Below are 16,590 nucleotides of genomic sequence, written 5' to 3' on the forward strand. Positions count from 1 at the left end.
AACCATATGTGGCATTACTGGTTTTTGGCCTGGGCTTGTTTCCTTGCCCCAACTTCAGCCCCCACCAGAATCTGGGCAGTCATTGTGAAGAAGCCTAGGAATAATACCTTACTCTACAGGCCTGTGGAAACGTGTAAAGATACCTTGCAGGCCCAGAGTGAGAAACTGGAGCTGCCTTGTTCGATTGACCAAAGGCTTGTCCTATAGAGTTGCTAATTTTACAGGAAGTTTATGTTAATATACTTTCTATCTATTGCACTACCATTTCTGAGGCACTATATATTTAATATATTTCAGTAGGCAGAAATATAGGACTGCTTAGATTTTAAACACTCAATACATGCTTGACACGGTTTAGTCTATTTCTCTGTAGTTACTATAGCAATGGATGCTATAGAGATGTGCAGACCCTATTGTGACCTCCCTTTGGTATAGGGATGCTCTGGAGGCCTTGGCTTCATTGTCCACTAAGGTCTAGCAGGTCTGATTGCCTCTCTTCAGGCACTGAATATTGGGGTATGCCATCCTCCCCTGCTGGAACCAGCCTTGGCCTGCCCTGTTAGTCATCAAAAATAGATCTCACCAGGGAACAATCTTCTCAGGTTGTTGTGTAATCTGAGTGAGCCAAGGTGAGTGTTTTGGGGACAAGCAGCATCAACTTCTGAATCTTCAGCTGGGCCTGAGCACTTATTTCTCAGAAATAATAGAATCTTACTCACTTTTCTTTCCTTTTTTTTTTTTTTTTAGACAGAGTCTCGCTCTGTTGACCAGGCTGGAGTGCAGTGGATCGATCTCAGCTCATTGTAGCCTCCACCTCCTGGGTTCAAGTGATTCTCCTGCCTCAGCCTCCTGTGTAGCTGGTATTACAGGCGTGCGCCACCACACCTTGCTAATAATTGTATTTTTAGTAGAGATGGGGTTTCACCATGTTGGCCAGGCTGCTCTCGAACTCCTGACCTCAAGTATCTGCCCACTTCGGCCTCCCAAAGAGCTGGGATTATAGGTGTGAGTCACCATGCCTGGCCTCTTGCTCACTTTTCATACTAAAACAACAAATTACAGGCTGTAGTTTAACCTCTCTACTGCATGCATAAATGTAGTGTGGTACAAGTGCCTCTAGCCCATAACTTCAGTTTCCATGTTACTAGCAGTCTGTGGTGACACTATACTAATCTCACATGCAGGAACCAGTGAGGATTAACTAGGGACACAGGAGGAGTTACCTTGCATTCAGAATGACTCAAGTTTAGTTTCAACTTGATCACTAGCTCTCTGAGTAACCTTGCCTATGTTAATTCTCTTGATCTTAGTTTCTTCAGAGCCAATGAGACACTGCTTGAAAGTGACTTAGCCTGGTATACCCAGGTCTGTCAGACTTATAGTCTAGTGCTGTCTTGGGTGAACTTGAGGGCCGTCTACCAAGGCAGGAATGGCTTCTTTAAAAAAAAAAAATTATTTTATTTTTATTTTTTTGTAGAGAGGGGGCTCACTATGTTTCCTAGGCTGGTCTCAAACTCCTGGACTCAAGTGATCCTTCAGCCTCGGCCTCCCAAAGTGCAGAGATTATAGGTGTGAGCTACCAGAACCAGCCTCCAGGAATGGCTTCTAAGGCTTCAGGCTGCTTGTGGAAAGGAAAGCATCTGGGAGCTGATGGCACTCTCAGGTTTCCCAAAATGACAGTTCTGCATACGCACCTTAATCACCTACTTTTTTTTTCCCTCCACCCCCAAATACTATTCACAGTTCCTGTTTATGATAGAAGCTGAAGCTTACAGGTGACAATTTTTGTGCCTGTGTGAAAGGAAACATGACTGATTCCACTTATCCACAGGACACCTGCTTTCAAGGTTGTTCAGTGTTGGAATAATATTTGCTTGATAGTAACCTAGGGATGACCCACGGTTTCATCAGTTAAAGCCAGCCCTGTGGGATACCTGAAGCCTAGGCTCTGTCCCTATAAAAATCCCACCAGAACCATTTTAGAATTCACTCAGGGCTTTACCACCTCCCCCTGCCCCGGTGCTGCCTATGAAACTAAAGAATCCTCAGCTTCTCAGCCCTGGGACACATTCTCATATAAAGTGAGGTGGCAGTCAGGGAACAGGGGCGAGTCTTGTGCTTATTTCAGTTATAGTAGGAAGACTCTCAGGACTCATCGTTGTCCCAGCAGTAGTCAATTCCAGGCCCCTCCTTTGAACTCATTTCAGTGTTTCAGGTTCCGTCCTTCGTGTCTGCCTTCACTCTTGCTCAGTTGTATTTGCACATGGCTGGAGATGAGCACACTTCTCTTCTCCAGTAAAAAAGCCTGCAAGAAAAGTCTTGGACTTCTTGAACTGCTATCGGTTGTTTTTTTTTATTCAATATATTTTTTGAGATGGAGGGGGTCTCACTTTGTTGCCCAGGATGGTGTTGAACTCCTGGCCACAAGCGATCCTTCTACCTCAGCGTTCCAAAGTACAGAGATTATAGGCTTGAGCTACCACAACCAGTCTCTTGTCAGGTGTTGAGGTTACTTAAGAGGCTAATGCCTTTAAATTAGTTTGCCTTCCTTTTTGCCCAGACATGCAAATGCTTATTTAGTAAATCTGACTCAAGTGCTTTGTGTCCCGAGTCCCTACTTTTCCAGGATTCATTGTCTTTTTTTTGTTTGTTTGTTTTTTGAGACAGAGTCTCGCTTTGTAGCCCAGGCTGGAGGGCAGTGGCATGGTCTCGGCTCACTGCCAAGCTTCACCTCCCGGGTTCACGCCATTCTCCTGCCTCAGCCTCCCGAGTACCTGGGACTACAGGCACCTGCCACCACACCCAACTAATTTTTTTGTATTTTTAGTGGAGACGGGGTTTCACTGTGTTAACCAGGATAGTCTCAATCTCTTGACCTCGTGATCCACCTGCCTCGGCCTCCCAAAGTGCTGGGATTACAGGTGTGAGCAATCGCGCCCAACCCTTTTTTTTTTTTTTTTTTTTTTTTTTTTTTTTGAGGCACAGTCTTGCTCTGTCGCCCAGGCTGGAGTGCAGTGGCATTATCGGCTCACTGCATCCTCCACCTCCTGGGTTCAAGCAAGTCTCGTGACTCAGCCTCCCGAGTAGCTGGGATTACAGTCACGCATCACCACACCTGGCTAATTTTTTATATTTTTAGTACAGATAGGGTTTTGCCATATTGGCCAGGCTGGTCTTGAATGCCTGACCTCAGGTGATCTACCCATTTGACCTCCCAGAGTGCTGGGATTACAGACGTGAGCCACTGCACCCAGCTGGATTCAGTCTTAACTTGCTCTTTTTATTTTTTGAGTCTCACTCCCTTGCCAGGCTGGAGTACAATAGTGTGATCATAGTTCATTGCATCCTTGAACTCCTGGGGTTAAAAGATCCTCTGGCCCCAGTTTCCCGAGTGGTTGGGACTACAGGTGTGTGTCACCACGCCTGGCTAATTATTTTATTTTTCGTAGAGACAAGGTCTGGCTGTGTTGCCCAGGCTAGTCTTAAACTCCTAGGCTTAGGCAATGCTCCCACCTTGGCCTCCCAAAGTGCCGGGATTATAGGTGTGAGCCACTGCACTCAGCCTGGATTTGCTCTTTTATCAAGAGGTTAATAGTCACTCTTCCATTCAATGAACTGTGGGATTGAATTGCCCCAGTGATTGAAATGAAAGGGCTTATGTATAATATTTCCTGAGGAGTGGTAGTACCAGAGTTCAGAGGAGACCTCAGGCCATTTATTCTATAAACTTAGAAGGTATAGTTCTAGATGATGTGGCTTCTTCAGGGTGTTGAGAAGTCTCTGTTATATAGTCCCTTATTGGATTAGAACTGATTGAGCTCTGTCTGCTGCCCCAAACATGTGGCTCAGCCAATCTCCAGTGGCATCTGCAATGTGGGTATTCTAGCCTGCAGTGGTCACATGGTTCACCTTGGAAAGGGCAGATATTCCTGTTTCCTGACACTGCTGGAGAATGAGGTCTGAGTTAGAAGTCCTCAGGTGTGACCTGCCCAGAACTATCCGAATTTGCTGGATTTCTTGTTCTTTCTCAGTGTTTAACAATCATCCAATTGCTCATTCTCACCAGCGACTTCCTCAGTAAGAGCTCAATATTCGAGGTGGTGCTGCATTTTGTCAAACATTCATACATGTTAGCCCACTTAGTCTTCGCAGCACACAGTGGATTAATGGATTTTTAAAAGCTGGTATTTACGCACGATGGAATACTACTCAGCCATAAACAAGAAGGAAATTCTGTCATTTGTGACTACATGGATGCATCTAGAGGACATTATGCTGAGTGAAGTAAGCCAAACAAAGAAAGACGAATGGTGCATGATATCACTTATATGTGAAATCTGAAAAAGTCCAAGTTATAGAAGGAGAGTGTAAAATGTTGGTTACCATCGGCTGGGGGAAAGGAAAGGTGGGTGTGGAAAGGGGAGATGTTGATTAAAGGGTACAAAATTTCATTTAGGAGAAATAAGGTCTGATGATCTGTCTTACAGCATAGTGACTATAGTTAATATGGTTAATATTATAATAGTATTGTATACTTCAAAATTGCTAAAAGAGTGGATTTTAAAAGTGCTCACCACAAAGAAATGATAAGTATATGAGCTGATAATATGTTAATAACCCTGATTTGATTATTCCCCAATGTATACATGTGTGCAAAAACCACACTGTACCCCATAAATATAATTGTCAGTTTAAAACTTAGAAGAGTCAAGTCAGATCTGAAGAGAAGTCAAAACAAATTTCATACAGCTAATTTAGAGACATGGGACCCAATTAAACATTTGTATTACTTGGTATTTTAGAATTTAACTGTTATTTTCTTGTTACACACACAGGCACAGGCACACATATCCTCTGTTTAACTGGCTTTCTCAGTAGGACTCCATCTGTGTATTTGCAACAGCTGTAACTCAGGTTGGATGCTCCCCAGGGTGCTGGCCTGTAAGTCATATTGGACGCTGATCTGAATCTGAGGGAATCTAGATCTCTCTTGTAGGAAGCTTTTGGTTTTACTGGGAAGACAGGATGATAGTCAGTTGTGGAAGCTGAAGAGTAATCACCTCATATTAATATGGTGGCAATTTTTTTTTTTTTTTTTTTTTTGAGACGGAGTCTTGCTCTGTCGCCCAGGCTGGAGTGCAGTGGCTGGATCTCAGCTCACTGCAAGCTCCGCCTCCCGGGTTTACACCATTCTCCTGCCTCAGCCTCCCGAGTAGCTGGGACTACAGGCACCCGCCACCTCGCCCGGCTAGTTTTTTTGTATTTTTTAGTAGAGACAGGGTTTCACCGTGTTCGCCAGGATGGTCTCGATCTCTTGACCTCGTGATCCGCCCGTCTCGGCCTCCCAAAGTGCTGGGATTACGGGCTTGAGCCACCACGCCCGGCCGGTGGCAATTTTTTATAGGAGTGAGCTCTGAGCTGCAAACAGCCTTCTAGGAATCAGGCAGGGGACCCCCATCTAGGGTGATGGTAAGACTCCTGATGCCCAACTGCAAGGTGTTCAGCAGGGAGGGAGCATTGGTGGAGTCCCAGTGCAGAAGTCTCTGAGCAGCCACTTAGCTTCCCCATGCATGTGGGATAACAACCTGAGTTCATGCTGTGGGCATCTCATGCAGTGCAGTAGCTGGTCACCGTCGAGTGTCACTGTTTCATTGAGTCAGAAGCCTGCAGAATTGTTCTCATTCCAAGGAGTGAGTCAGTCTGCTGTTCCTTACCCTCGGTGCTGGCTGAGCTGAGCAACCTGCTCTCTTCCTTCAGTTCAGGTTTCTCCAGAGCAAAGAAGTCTTTATTGTTCCTTTCTGTATCACAATATAGGAAATGAATTATAATATAGTTCTTAGATTATATTCCCACCTGGCAGCAATGCACTGAGTTACCTGACGTGAAATTGGTTGGACTTAGTCTCCATGGAGGAGGATTTGATATCTTTGTCTGTTGTCTCAGAAGTCCCAGTAGTGCCTGGTGCCAGCAATCTAGCAGGAGCAAAAGCTTTGGGACAGCATTCGGGATCTGCTGAGCTGGTCTAAAGGAACCTCTTTTGCTGGAAGTAAATGTGATAGGAACTTTGTTACTGCTTCTGTTAGCTCAGGTGTTGGAATGAGAATCAGCAGCTGATCAGGTGAACAGCTAGAAGTACTGGAATTATGGAGTAGTGGAGGTAGATTTAATAAACAGAGGGTCACAGGTTTTTGGAAACGGGAAAGAGAGAGGGCAGACTGGCCTTTCTAGCATTTGTAATAGGAAAGAGGACCCAGGAGCTTCCATTGACTAGTTAGTTAACGCAGTGCAGGATCTTAGCTGGTTTGCTTGGTCCAATTCCTGTCTCTTGGTTTCTTTTTTCCCTTTCCTGCCTTCCCCTTCCTCTTCCCTTTTTCTTTCCAAGAGAATTGAGTCACTCCGTATAAAAGAAGCAGGCAGTTGGCTAAAAAGTCCAACAGAAAACAAGTATTTATAGCTCTCCAAATTTCCCGCTTGTCATTATCAGTATGCTTGTATGCTTTTGCACACAGTTGTAGTCAGTGTTTGGGGTCCTTTTTTAAAAAAAAAAAAAGTTTCTGTAGGCTTTTCCATGCGTGAACACAGCTTATCAACTTGTCCCGGCTGTGCCAGGATTCCATTGTTTACTGTTGTTTGAGCAGTTATGCCCTTTGTTCTGAGGCTGTGTGTTGTTTTTTTCCTAACATCATAGTATGGCTGTGTATTATTTTGATACAGATTACGATTACTATCACTATTTCTTGAAGTGTATTTCCCAGAGTGGAATATTTTAGGATCTTTTTTTCTTCTTTTTTTTTGGTGGGGGCGGGGGTGGGGAACATGTAGCTTCTTGTGGATATTAGAGATTGAAGTCTAAAAAGGTTCTTCGTTTATGATTTGGCCCCCAATTTTCTAGAGATTCCAATGGTTCATGCAAAGAAAAGAGCATTCAAGTATAGAAACCAACCAGACTAAGTCTGGACATGTAGCTTTTCAGAAAGTGAAAAAATATTACGTTTCTCCTGTTGCAAGGTGGTCTCTGAATGCCACACTGTGTGGCCACTCCCTTGGACAGTGGCTAGGCCACAAGGTCGCCTTCCCTGGCCCCAGTCTGTGGGTTGAATGTCCTAACCGAGCCTTCCCAGGAGCCTCCTCTGCCCCAGCCCCCAGGTCTGTACAGATGGTAGTTGGTACTTTCAGCCCACCTTGAGGACTCAGTATTCTTCCTGTTAGCTTTCCTTCCAAGTAAAATCAGTAGAACTTGTTTTGAGTTTAGAAAATTTGAAGTAGTGGACAGCAGATTACTTTTTCTTGTTTTTAAAAAATTGCATATTTTTGGCATCATGCACGAGATGTTCTTCCTTCCTCTCCCCTCAACCCTGGTTTTTTTTTTTTTTCAGTTGGATGTTTTTACTCAACAAGTATTTATTGAGAATCTAGTATTTTCCAGACCCTGGAGCTATAGCAGTGGAAAAGACAGTTCTGGTCCAGAGTTTGGCTTCCCATGGGCTGGGAGGTCAGAACCGGGAGCTGGCAGACAGGAGTGAGGTTGAAGAGGAGCTAACACAAGTAAAGTGCTGCTGAGAAAATGCCCAAGTGGGTACCAAAGGAAGCAGCTTTTTTTTTTTTTTTTTTTTTTTGACAGTCTTGCTCTGTTTCCTAGGCTGGAGTGCAGCAGTGACATGATCTTGGCTCACTGCAATCTCCGCCTCCCGGGTTCAAGGGATTTTCCTGCCTTAGCCTCCTGAGTAGCTGGGATTACAGGTGCCCGCCACCATGCCTGGCTCATTTTTGTATTTTTAGTAGAGATGGGCTTTCACCATGTTGGCCAGGCTGGTCTCGAATTGCTGACCTCAGGTGATCTGCCCACCTCGGTCTCCCTAAGTGCTGGGATTACAGGTGTGAACCACTGCGCCTGGCGCCTTTTTGTATTTTTAAGAGAAGCAAAAGGACTTGTTGTTTAATTAAGCAAGACTGTACTCTCCCAGAGCATGCAGTTATTACCAAGTAAAACATAGTTAATGAGATTTAATCACCTTCCCTGTCACTGTTGTGCAGCATGATAATTAGGTGCAAATGGCAAGAAGCGTACTCCAGTCACTGCAGTTGGTGACCTGGGCCATGGATTGCACTTGTCTTTGCCTCATTTTGTCTGTAAGGAGCATGGGGACTGTGGTCCTGGGGTACCTGGGGTGTGCCCTAAGCCTGGTCCTTTGCTTCCATCACCCATCTAGAGGCTCTAGGACCCTTTACTGCACCCCTCCCTCCTCTAGATAGCTCAGTGTTTTCATCCCAGCACCTTTTTCTCTGCTGCCTGAGAACTGAGCAGCCAGAGACAAATTTTGGCTCTCGGGGTCCTCAAGGGTGTACAGCAAAGCTGTTCTTATTATTTATTTATTATTATTTTAAATATTTTATTTTATGTATTTATTATCGAGACAGAGTCTCACTCTGTCGGCCAGGCTGGAGTGCAAGCGGCATGATCTTGACTCACTGCAACCTCTGTCTCCCAGGCTCAAGAAATGCTCCTACGTCAGCCTCCCAAGTAGCTGGGATTGCAGGCGTGTGCCACCATGTGTGGCTGGTTTTTGTATTTTTAGTAGAGACGGGGTTTCACCTTGTTGGCCAGGCTGGTCTCGAACTCCTGACCTCAGGTAATCTGCCCGCCTCGGCCTCCCAAAGTGCTGGGATTACAGGTGTGAGCCACCACACCTGGCCTTTTAAAATTTTTTTTAAGATGGACTCTTGCTCTTTTTCCCAGGCTGGAGTGCAACGGCTCAATCTCGCTCACTGCAACCTCTGCCTCCCAGGTTCAAGCGATTCTCGTGCCTCAGCCTCCTGAGTAGCTGGGATTACAGGTGTGTGCCACCATGCCTGGCTAATTTTTGTGTTTTTAGTAGAGACAGGGTTTTACTGTGTTGGCCAGTGGCTGGTCTCGAACTCCTGACCTTGTGATCTGCCCACCTCAGCTTCCCAAAGTGTTGGGATTACAGGCGTGAGCCACCGCGCCCAGCCAGCAAAGATGTTCTTTTACAAAAAAAAATTAAAAAATAAAAAAATTAAAAAAATAAATAAATAAAAAAATATATATATATATATATAAAATATAAATCAAGGTCTGAAGGCCCATGTGAGGCTTATTCTACAGCTCACAGTGCCTGTTCTGGCCCCTTGATAAGCAGACACACAGCTGGGCAGCCTTATGCTATCTCTGTGAACCACCCATTTCTGGCTTTGTTCATAATATTCCTTTGATCTAGAGGCCCTCCCCAACTCCTGCCCCAAATCCTGTCTGTGTTGAGGGTCCTGCCCCGGGAAGCCCTCTGCATACTGTTCCCTCCATGTGATACCCGCCTGCTTTCACATTCTTCTAGACTGTGTTGTGCATCATACAGTTCATCAGCGTTATTGCAGAGTAGAGCGTCTCTGATTTGGAGTCAAGAGAAGGTTCTATTTTTCTGTACATCCCGATGTTTATTTTCTGAGTGTTCTCAGACATCACTAAACCTCAGTCAAAATAAAGTATGATCATGATGTAACGTTCATTGAGTGCTTACCACATGGTGGGCATTGTGCTATATGAGTTATCACTTGACTTCCTAAAATAATCCCAATATAGATGCTAAATGTAAAGGTGAGAGAGACGGTTCAAAAAGGCCTCAGTGAGCAAACCATGTATTATAATATCCTAAAAGATAACAAAAATATAACTAGCTGTCTAGAGGAAACTCAGGAAGGATATGTGCCTTGAGCCTTTTAAGGACCATTTCTTACACTTCTTTGTTCTTCTTGACACCTGTTTCTGGGTACAGCACACAGAAAATGCTCAGTAGATAAGTTATTTTTCCTTGGCCCAGTTTGGCCTGATTTGGCCCTAGTTCTGTCTTTGTGAGTTACTTTATTAGTTGTTGGTGCTACTGTGCTGCTATTCATGTAGAAGGTTTCCCAAATGGGCTGCGCCTTACATTGCCTGAGCGGAAGCCCCCAGGGATGGAGCATGCGCTTGCCTTGTTATGGGACTGTATTTCCCTGGCTGACGAAGGCTCAGCCTTTGCAGCAGGCAGGGGGAATTGATTGGCCAACTTAATATTTCCTTCAGCCTACGGACCGTCTGCTTTTTTGGTAACTCCTGTGGGCTGCCCTCTGCACAAGGCACCCAGCCTCTCACAGGTAGGATGAACTGGCGTCAGCACACTTGCAGAGGGGTGAAACTGCGTTGCTTGCCAAGCTTTTTATTTCCCTAAGGTTTTTGAGGTTTTCTTTGTTTTCGGTAACTTTTAATTTTTTTTTTTTTTTTTTTTTTGAGACAAGGTTTCACTCTTATTGCCCAGGCTGGAGTGTGCAGTGGCGCAATCTTGGCTCACTGCAACCTCTGCCTTCCAGGTTCAAGTGATTCTCCTGCCTCAGCCTCCCGAGTAGGTGGGATTACAGGTGCATGCGCCACCACATCTGGCTAATTTTGTATTTTTAGTAGAGACGGGGTTTCTCCATGTTGGTCAGTCTGGTCTTGAACTCCCAGTCTCAGGTGATCCACCCGCCTCAGCCTCCCAAAGTGCTGGGATTACAGGCATGAGTCACTGCGTCCAGCCTAACTTTTAAATTTTGATACTTTTTTTTTTTTTTTGAGACAGAGTTTTGCTCTTGTTGCCCAGGCTGGAGTGCAATGGCGCGATCTCAGCTCACTGCAACCTCTGCCTCCTGGGCTCAAGAGATTCTCCTGCCTCAGCCTCCCGAGTAGCTGGGATTACAAGTGCGCACCACCATGCCTGGCTATTTTTTGTATTTTTAGTAGAGACAGGGTTTCACCATGTTGACCAGGCTGGTCTCGAACTCCAGTCTGCCTTGGCCTCCCAAAGCGCTGGGATTACAGGCATGAGCCACCGCACCCTGTCTTGATACAGTTTTAAGCATACAGAAAAATGGTAAGAATAGTACAAAGAACTCTCAGAGAACCTTTTCCCCAGATTCACTGCTAGGATTTTGCCTTGTTTTCTTTTCTGACTTGCCAGTGTTCCCACCCTGCAGCACATGCACATGCACACACCGTCTTCTGAACCATCTGACAGAGAGTTGCAGGCAGTGTGCCTTTACTTCTGAATACCCCAGTATGTATTTCTTAGGAACAAAGACATTCTCTTACATAATCGCAGTACAATTATTTTTTAAAACCAGCAAGCTTAATGTCAATACCATGCTATTACCTAATACATTGTTCATATTCAGATTTTTTCCATATTCCACTATGGTCCCAGTAATGGCAGAGCTTTATTTTAAAGAAAACAATCCTGGGGTGTGTGGGTGTCACCTTGGTTACATTGGCTCTGAGGAAAGCAGAACCGGCAGGTATTTGGGGAAGTGACTGCCGTGGGTGCCACATCACCAGCTCCTTGTGTCTCGCAGGACCAGAGTGAGAGCAGCAAGAACCACACCCAGCAGCAATGTCAGCGGAAGTGGAAACCTCAGAGGGGGTAGATGAATCAGAGAAAAAGAACTCTGGGGCCTTAGAAAAGGAGAACCAAATGAGGTGAGTGATGGGGGCTGGCTGCACTGAGTCAGGTGGGCCCAGCACCTGTCCTGCTCAGCACACCCAGTTTCGTCTGCTGGCAGCACTGGGGAGTGGCCATGGGCCATGAGCTCTGGACCCCTGGGTGCCTGCTTGGCCCTGCAGGGACCGCATACAGCTTCGGCTGCTTAGAGTTCTCCCCACTGGTCTGTTGTCTCATCCCAGGAGGCAGAGCAGGTGCTCCTGGGAGTGCTGATAGGATTTGATGGTAGTCATCCTTTTTTCTTCTTAAAAACTTGCATGTTTCCTCATCTGGGCTGAGAAAGGGTAAATGGAGGCAAAGCTGGCCCTGTTCAGTCTTTACCCCATAAAATTGAGTAACTCTGACTGCAGGGCAGGCTTTCCTTACTCTGTATAGGGACAGCTCATGCTAAACCTGAGCTTCCAGGCCCTGTTCTGCATCATTAGCCTCTCTTTATAGCCCAGTCATTGGTCAAGTTTTTTTTTTTTTATCCCTTGAAATAATTGCTAATAATAAATCGATTCTCAGAACATGGATGATAACGAGCTAATCTCCTAAAAAAGCCAGCAGAGGCCAGACCATGATAAGGCCAAATTTCTCTCACTCTTATAGATGGATTGTGTGGACACATGTAAGCCCCTGCCCAAGTACAACCATCTTTAGGATCATATGTTTTCTACCTTGTCCATCCATCCACACACCTTTACACTATGTAATTTCGTTAAGCAGCACAAACCCAAGGTCCCAGCCCCAGCCTCTCGGTTGTTTCTTCATCCTTCCGTGCTTGGTCCTAGTCATATGTAGTCCTGAAGAGGCTGTGGGTCCAAGGTGGAAGGAAGGCAGTGGGGCCATCCGAGGAGACCCATGGTCACAGCCTTACTGAGGTGTGTGGATTCCAGGAGACACGTTCCAAGGCAGGCTGTTCCTAGAAGCCAGCAAATACTGATGGGAGTACAGATGTGTGTCTCTTCGGCCACTAGGTGGCCACAGAAGCAAAGCATTGCTCATTTGAGTGGTTCCCAACACAGACACATGGACGTGGGTACTACTCTCAAGGAGCAGGCCACAGTCATCCCTTGTGTCCTGAGTCCTTGGAGCAGACTGTCATGTCTGCTTGCCCTGTGTTCCCCAACAAATTCCTGCTTTTCATGTTGGAGTGAAGTGTCTGAGAAGCCCCGGCCTCCAGTACAACAGGTGGTCACCTTGGGGTCTGGACTCAGTCTTCTTCCTATGTATGGTCTTTTCTGGGAAGCTGGGAAGGGCTAATTGACACACAAACACCTCCCATCTCTCCACAGAATGGCTGACCTCTCGGAGCTCCTGAAGGAAGGGACCAAGGAAGCACACGACCGGGCAGAAAACACCCAGTTTGTCAAGGACTTCTTGAAAGGCAACATTAAGAAGGAGCTGTTTAAGGTTTGTGCCCCACGTTGGGTTCCAGACTGTCATATGGGGTTGGGGTAGAGGCCTTAGTCCCATGAGAAAGATGCCCCTGGAGCCATTCTGAGGGAAAAGTTGGGCTTTTCTCCACACTCCATTCCTTCTTGACATTAAGCTCTGGCTCTCGGCTGGGTACGGTGGCTCATGTCTGTAATCCCAGCACTTTGGGAGGCCGAGGCAGGTGGATCAGTTGAGGCCAGGAGTTTGAGACCGGCCTGGCCAACATGGTAAAACCCTGTCTCTACTAAGAATACAAAAATTAGCCAGGTGTAGTGACGCACACCTGTATTTCCAGCTACTTGGGAGGCTGAGGTGGGAGAATCACTTGAACCTGGGAGGTGGAGGTTGCAGTGAGCCGAAATCACCCCACTGTACTCCAGCCTGGTTGACAGAGCGAGACTCTGTCCCCTGCAAAAAAAAAAAAAAAGGTTCTCATGGCTTAGATAGAATAACATAGTGGTGTGAAGGAAGCAAAAGTATGCATGTTCCAAAGACTTCACCATGCCATGCCATTCCTTTAAGAAACACAAGATTCCTTGTGTGTTAAATAATTCACTACATAAAAATGGGCCATAGGATTGGGTCTTCAGGGTTGGGGGTTGTCACTTGAGCCTCTGCATCCAGCTGCTCGGATGTGGTGTGCTCAGGCATGGCTGGCCTCCTCCTGTCACCTCCACAGCTGGCCACCACGGCACTTTACTTTACATACTCAGCCCTCGAGGAGGAAATGGAGCGCAACAAGGACCATCCAGCCTTTGCCCCCTTGTACTTCCCCATGGAGCTGCACCGGAAGGAGGCGTTGACCAAGGACATGGAATATTTCTTTGGTGAAAACTGGGAGGAGCAGGTGCAGTGCCCCAAGGCTGCCAAAAAGTATGTGGAGCGGATCCACTACATAGGGCAGAATGAGCCGGAGCTACTGGTGGCCCATGCGTACACCCGCTACATGGGGGACCTCTCGGGGGGCCAGGTGCTGAAGAAGGTGGCCCAGCGAGCACTGAAACTCCCCAGCACAGGGGAAGGGACCCAGTTCTACCTGTTTGAGAATGTGGACAATGCCCAGCAGTTCAAGCAGCTCTACCGAGCCAGGATGAACGCCCTGGACCTGAACATGAAGACCAAAGAGAGGATCGTGGAGGAGGCCAACAAGGCTTTTGAGTATAACATGCAGGTACTATTGGGAGCTGCCAGCTGCCAGGGCTGAAGAGGGAAACTTTGACTGGTAGCAGATCCAGAGTGGCCTAGGAGGGCACACATGGCATTAGGACAGATGAGCTGCAGGGTGCTGAGAGGAAGGTGGCCACCAGAGCTTGTGGGCCCAGTAGGTGTTTCCCAGCATGGAGGCCTGGTGTGATAGATGCCAGTGGGTAGTGTTTTGAGAAGGGTGAGTCCTCCAGCACATGGAGGGGTCTGGGAGAATGGAGCTGGCTTCCTTCCTCCCTACAGGATGCTGGTCTTGAAGAATGGATAATTTTCTTTTTAGTTAAGTTTTGCTTTGAAAAGCCCTGCTTTGTAAGTTAATAGACATCCAGTGCCACCAAGGAGAGTAAGCAAGCTCTGTTTACAAGTAGCCTGTAGATGAGGCTGGACCTGAGGAGGCTTACTCTGTCCCCAGATCCTGTCAGCTTCCCGTGAGGCCTCCCAGGGTCACTCAGGATGGGTCAGCCCTGCCACAGCCTCATTCTCCCATATTCCAGGTTTTCTATTGCTTCTTGATAAAAAAATAACCAGTAGCTAGAAATGGGGGTGTACTCATGCCCTCCTGTCTGTGCTGTGGTAGTTTCAGTGGCTAGAGCCACCTCAGAGAAGGCCAGGCATGGGGTGCCTCTCTGGTCAGTTCCCAGGGGAGACCCAGCAGTTGGCAGCCTTCTTGGGGTACCAACATCCACACCTCCCCAGAGCACATGCTAGGGAGGGAGGAGCATCAGGCAGTGCAGCTGCTGCCCACCAGGGCTGCTTGCTGTGTAGCTGGCACACCTGAGCAAGCTCACATGCTCCAGCTCACTCTATCCAGAGGGCGTCCTCGAAAAGGAGTGTGGCCAGGCGCAGTGGCCCATGCCTGTAATCCCAGCACTTTGGGAGGCTGAGGCAGGGGGATTACTTGACCCCAGGAGTTGAAGAGCAGCCTGGGCAACCAAGGTGAGACACCATCTCCCCGCAAAATTTAAAAATTAGCCAGGTATGGTGGTACACATATATGGGAGACTAAGGTGGGAGGACCACTTGAGCCTAGGAGTTTGAGGCTGCAGTGAGTTAGCCATGTTCACAACACTGCACTCCAGCCGGGCAACAGACACCTCATCTTAAAAGCATTAAAACAAAAAAAAAAAAAGTGTGGGCAGCCCAAAGATGGCTCAGTCGATCCTCTGCTCCTGCAGATATTCAATGAACTGGACCAGGCTGGCTCCACGCTGGCCAGAGAGACCTTGGAGGATGGGTTCCCTGTACACGATGGGAAAGGAGACATGCGTAAATGCCCTTTCTACGCTGGTGAGCAAGACAAAGGTAGGTCTGTGTGTCTTGAGCTCCCCTCCTGGGGCAAGTGTAGCAGCAAACTCCACTGATGCCATGTCTCCTATTGGTGCTGCCACACAGGTGCCCTGGAGGGCAGCAGCTGTCCCTTCCGAACAGCCATGGCTGTGCTGAGGAAGCCCAGCCTCCAGTTCATCCTGGCCGCTGGCATGGCCCTAGCTGCTGGACTCTTGGCCTGGTACTACATGTGAAGGACCCATCATGCCATGCCGGTACCCTCCTCCCGACTGACCACTGGCCTACCCCTTTCTCCAGCCCTGACTAAACTACCACCTCAGGTGACTTTTTAAAAAATGCTGGGTTTAAGAAAGGCAACCAATAAAAGCCAGATGCTAGAGCCTCTGCCTGACAGCATCCTCTCCATGGGCCAGATTCTGCACTGGGCACAGGGTGTCACCCTGGGAGCAGTCGGCACAGTGCAGCAGGCCTGGCCTCCGACCCAGCTCTAGTCCAGGCTCCCACACCTCTGGGCCCTCGGCTGCTTCCAGTAGTTCCTGTTTTTGTAGTACATGGGTGGCTGTCTCCCCTGCTGGAGGTGAGTGGCCTGTAAGCCCAGGCTGTGGGAGGGGGCCTTGCTGGATGCTGCTGTACTACTTCTGGGCCTCTCTTGGACCCTGGGGGTGAGGGTGGGTGTGGGTGGAAGCCTCAGAGGCCTTGGGAGCTTATCCCTCTCACCCAGAATCCCTCTAACCCCTTGGGTGAGGTCTGCTTGGCCCCAGCTTGTCTTGTCTCCTCCTCCGCCCTGTGTAAATGCTCCAGCACTCAATAAAGTGGGCTTTGCAAGCTGCCTCCTTCCCTGCCTCCCGGCACCGGGTGGGTCAAGCCACCTCCCCATAGGAGAGAGAGTCCCTCAGAAGTAAGGGCATGTTATGTCTGTGTGGAGAGTGGACATCGTCCATCATGGCCCCCAGCAGCTACCTCCTGCCCTTGGTCTACTCTCCAGCACCCCTAGTCTCCAAAGCAAAGTCACTCTAACCATCTTGCAAATATCTTTAAAGTGTATCCAGCACTGTTATTTTTTACCTTAGAGGTTTCCTACTTAAAAGGTTTTAAAAAAAAAATTTATATATATATATATATATGGGTTTTTAAAAAGCATATATTTGTATTTAAACAA

At 47.4% G+C, this 16,590-nt stretch overlaps 1 protein-coding gene across 4 annotated transcripts in view; it reads left to right on the forward strand.

The window, feature by feature from the left end:
- HMOX2 (heme oxygenase 2) overlaps window positions 1-15,810 on the forward strand; it is a 35,843-nt gene extending 20,033 nt beyond the window's left edge. The window contains exons 2-7 of one of the 4 annotated variants that reach the window (XM_073015132.1): window positions 748-860; window positions 11,377-11,500; window positions 12,800-12,917; window positions 13,621-14,112; window positions 15,320-15,446; window positions 15,537-15,810. In XM_073015132.1, the coding sequence (XP_072871233.1) occupies window positions 11,415-11,500; window positions 12,800-12,917; window positions 13,621-14,112; window positions 15,320-15,446; window positions 15,537-15,664 (951 nt within the window). In that variant the 5' untranslated portion in view covers window positions 748-860; window positions 11,377-11,414 and the 3' untranslated portion in view covers window positions 15,665-15,810. Of the gene's footprint in view, window positions 1-747; window positions 861-983; window positions 1,004-8,737; window positions 8,835-11,376; window positions 11,501-12,799; window positions 12,918-13,620; window positions 14,113-15,319; window positions 15,447-15,536 lie in introns of those variants that run through there. The other 3 variants (XM_073015133.1, XM_073015135.1, XM_007984272.3) reach the window with 3 other exon arrangements.
- The last annotated feature ends 780 nt before the right edge of the window (window positions 15,811-16,590 follow it).

This window comes from Chlorocebus sabaeus, chromosome 5 (assembly GCF_047675955.1).
Source record: "Chlorocebus sabaeus isolate Y175 chromosome 5, mChlSab1.0.hap1, whole genome shotgun sequence".
NCBI lineage: Eukaryota > Metazoa > Chordata > Mammalia > Primates > Cercopithecidae > Chlorocebus > Chlorocebus sabaeus.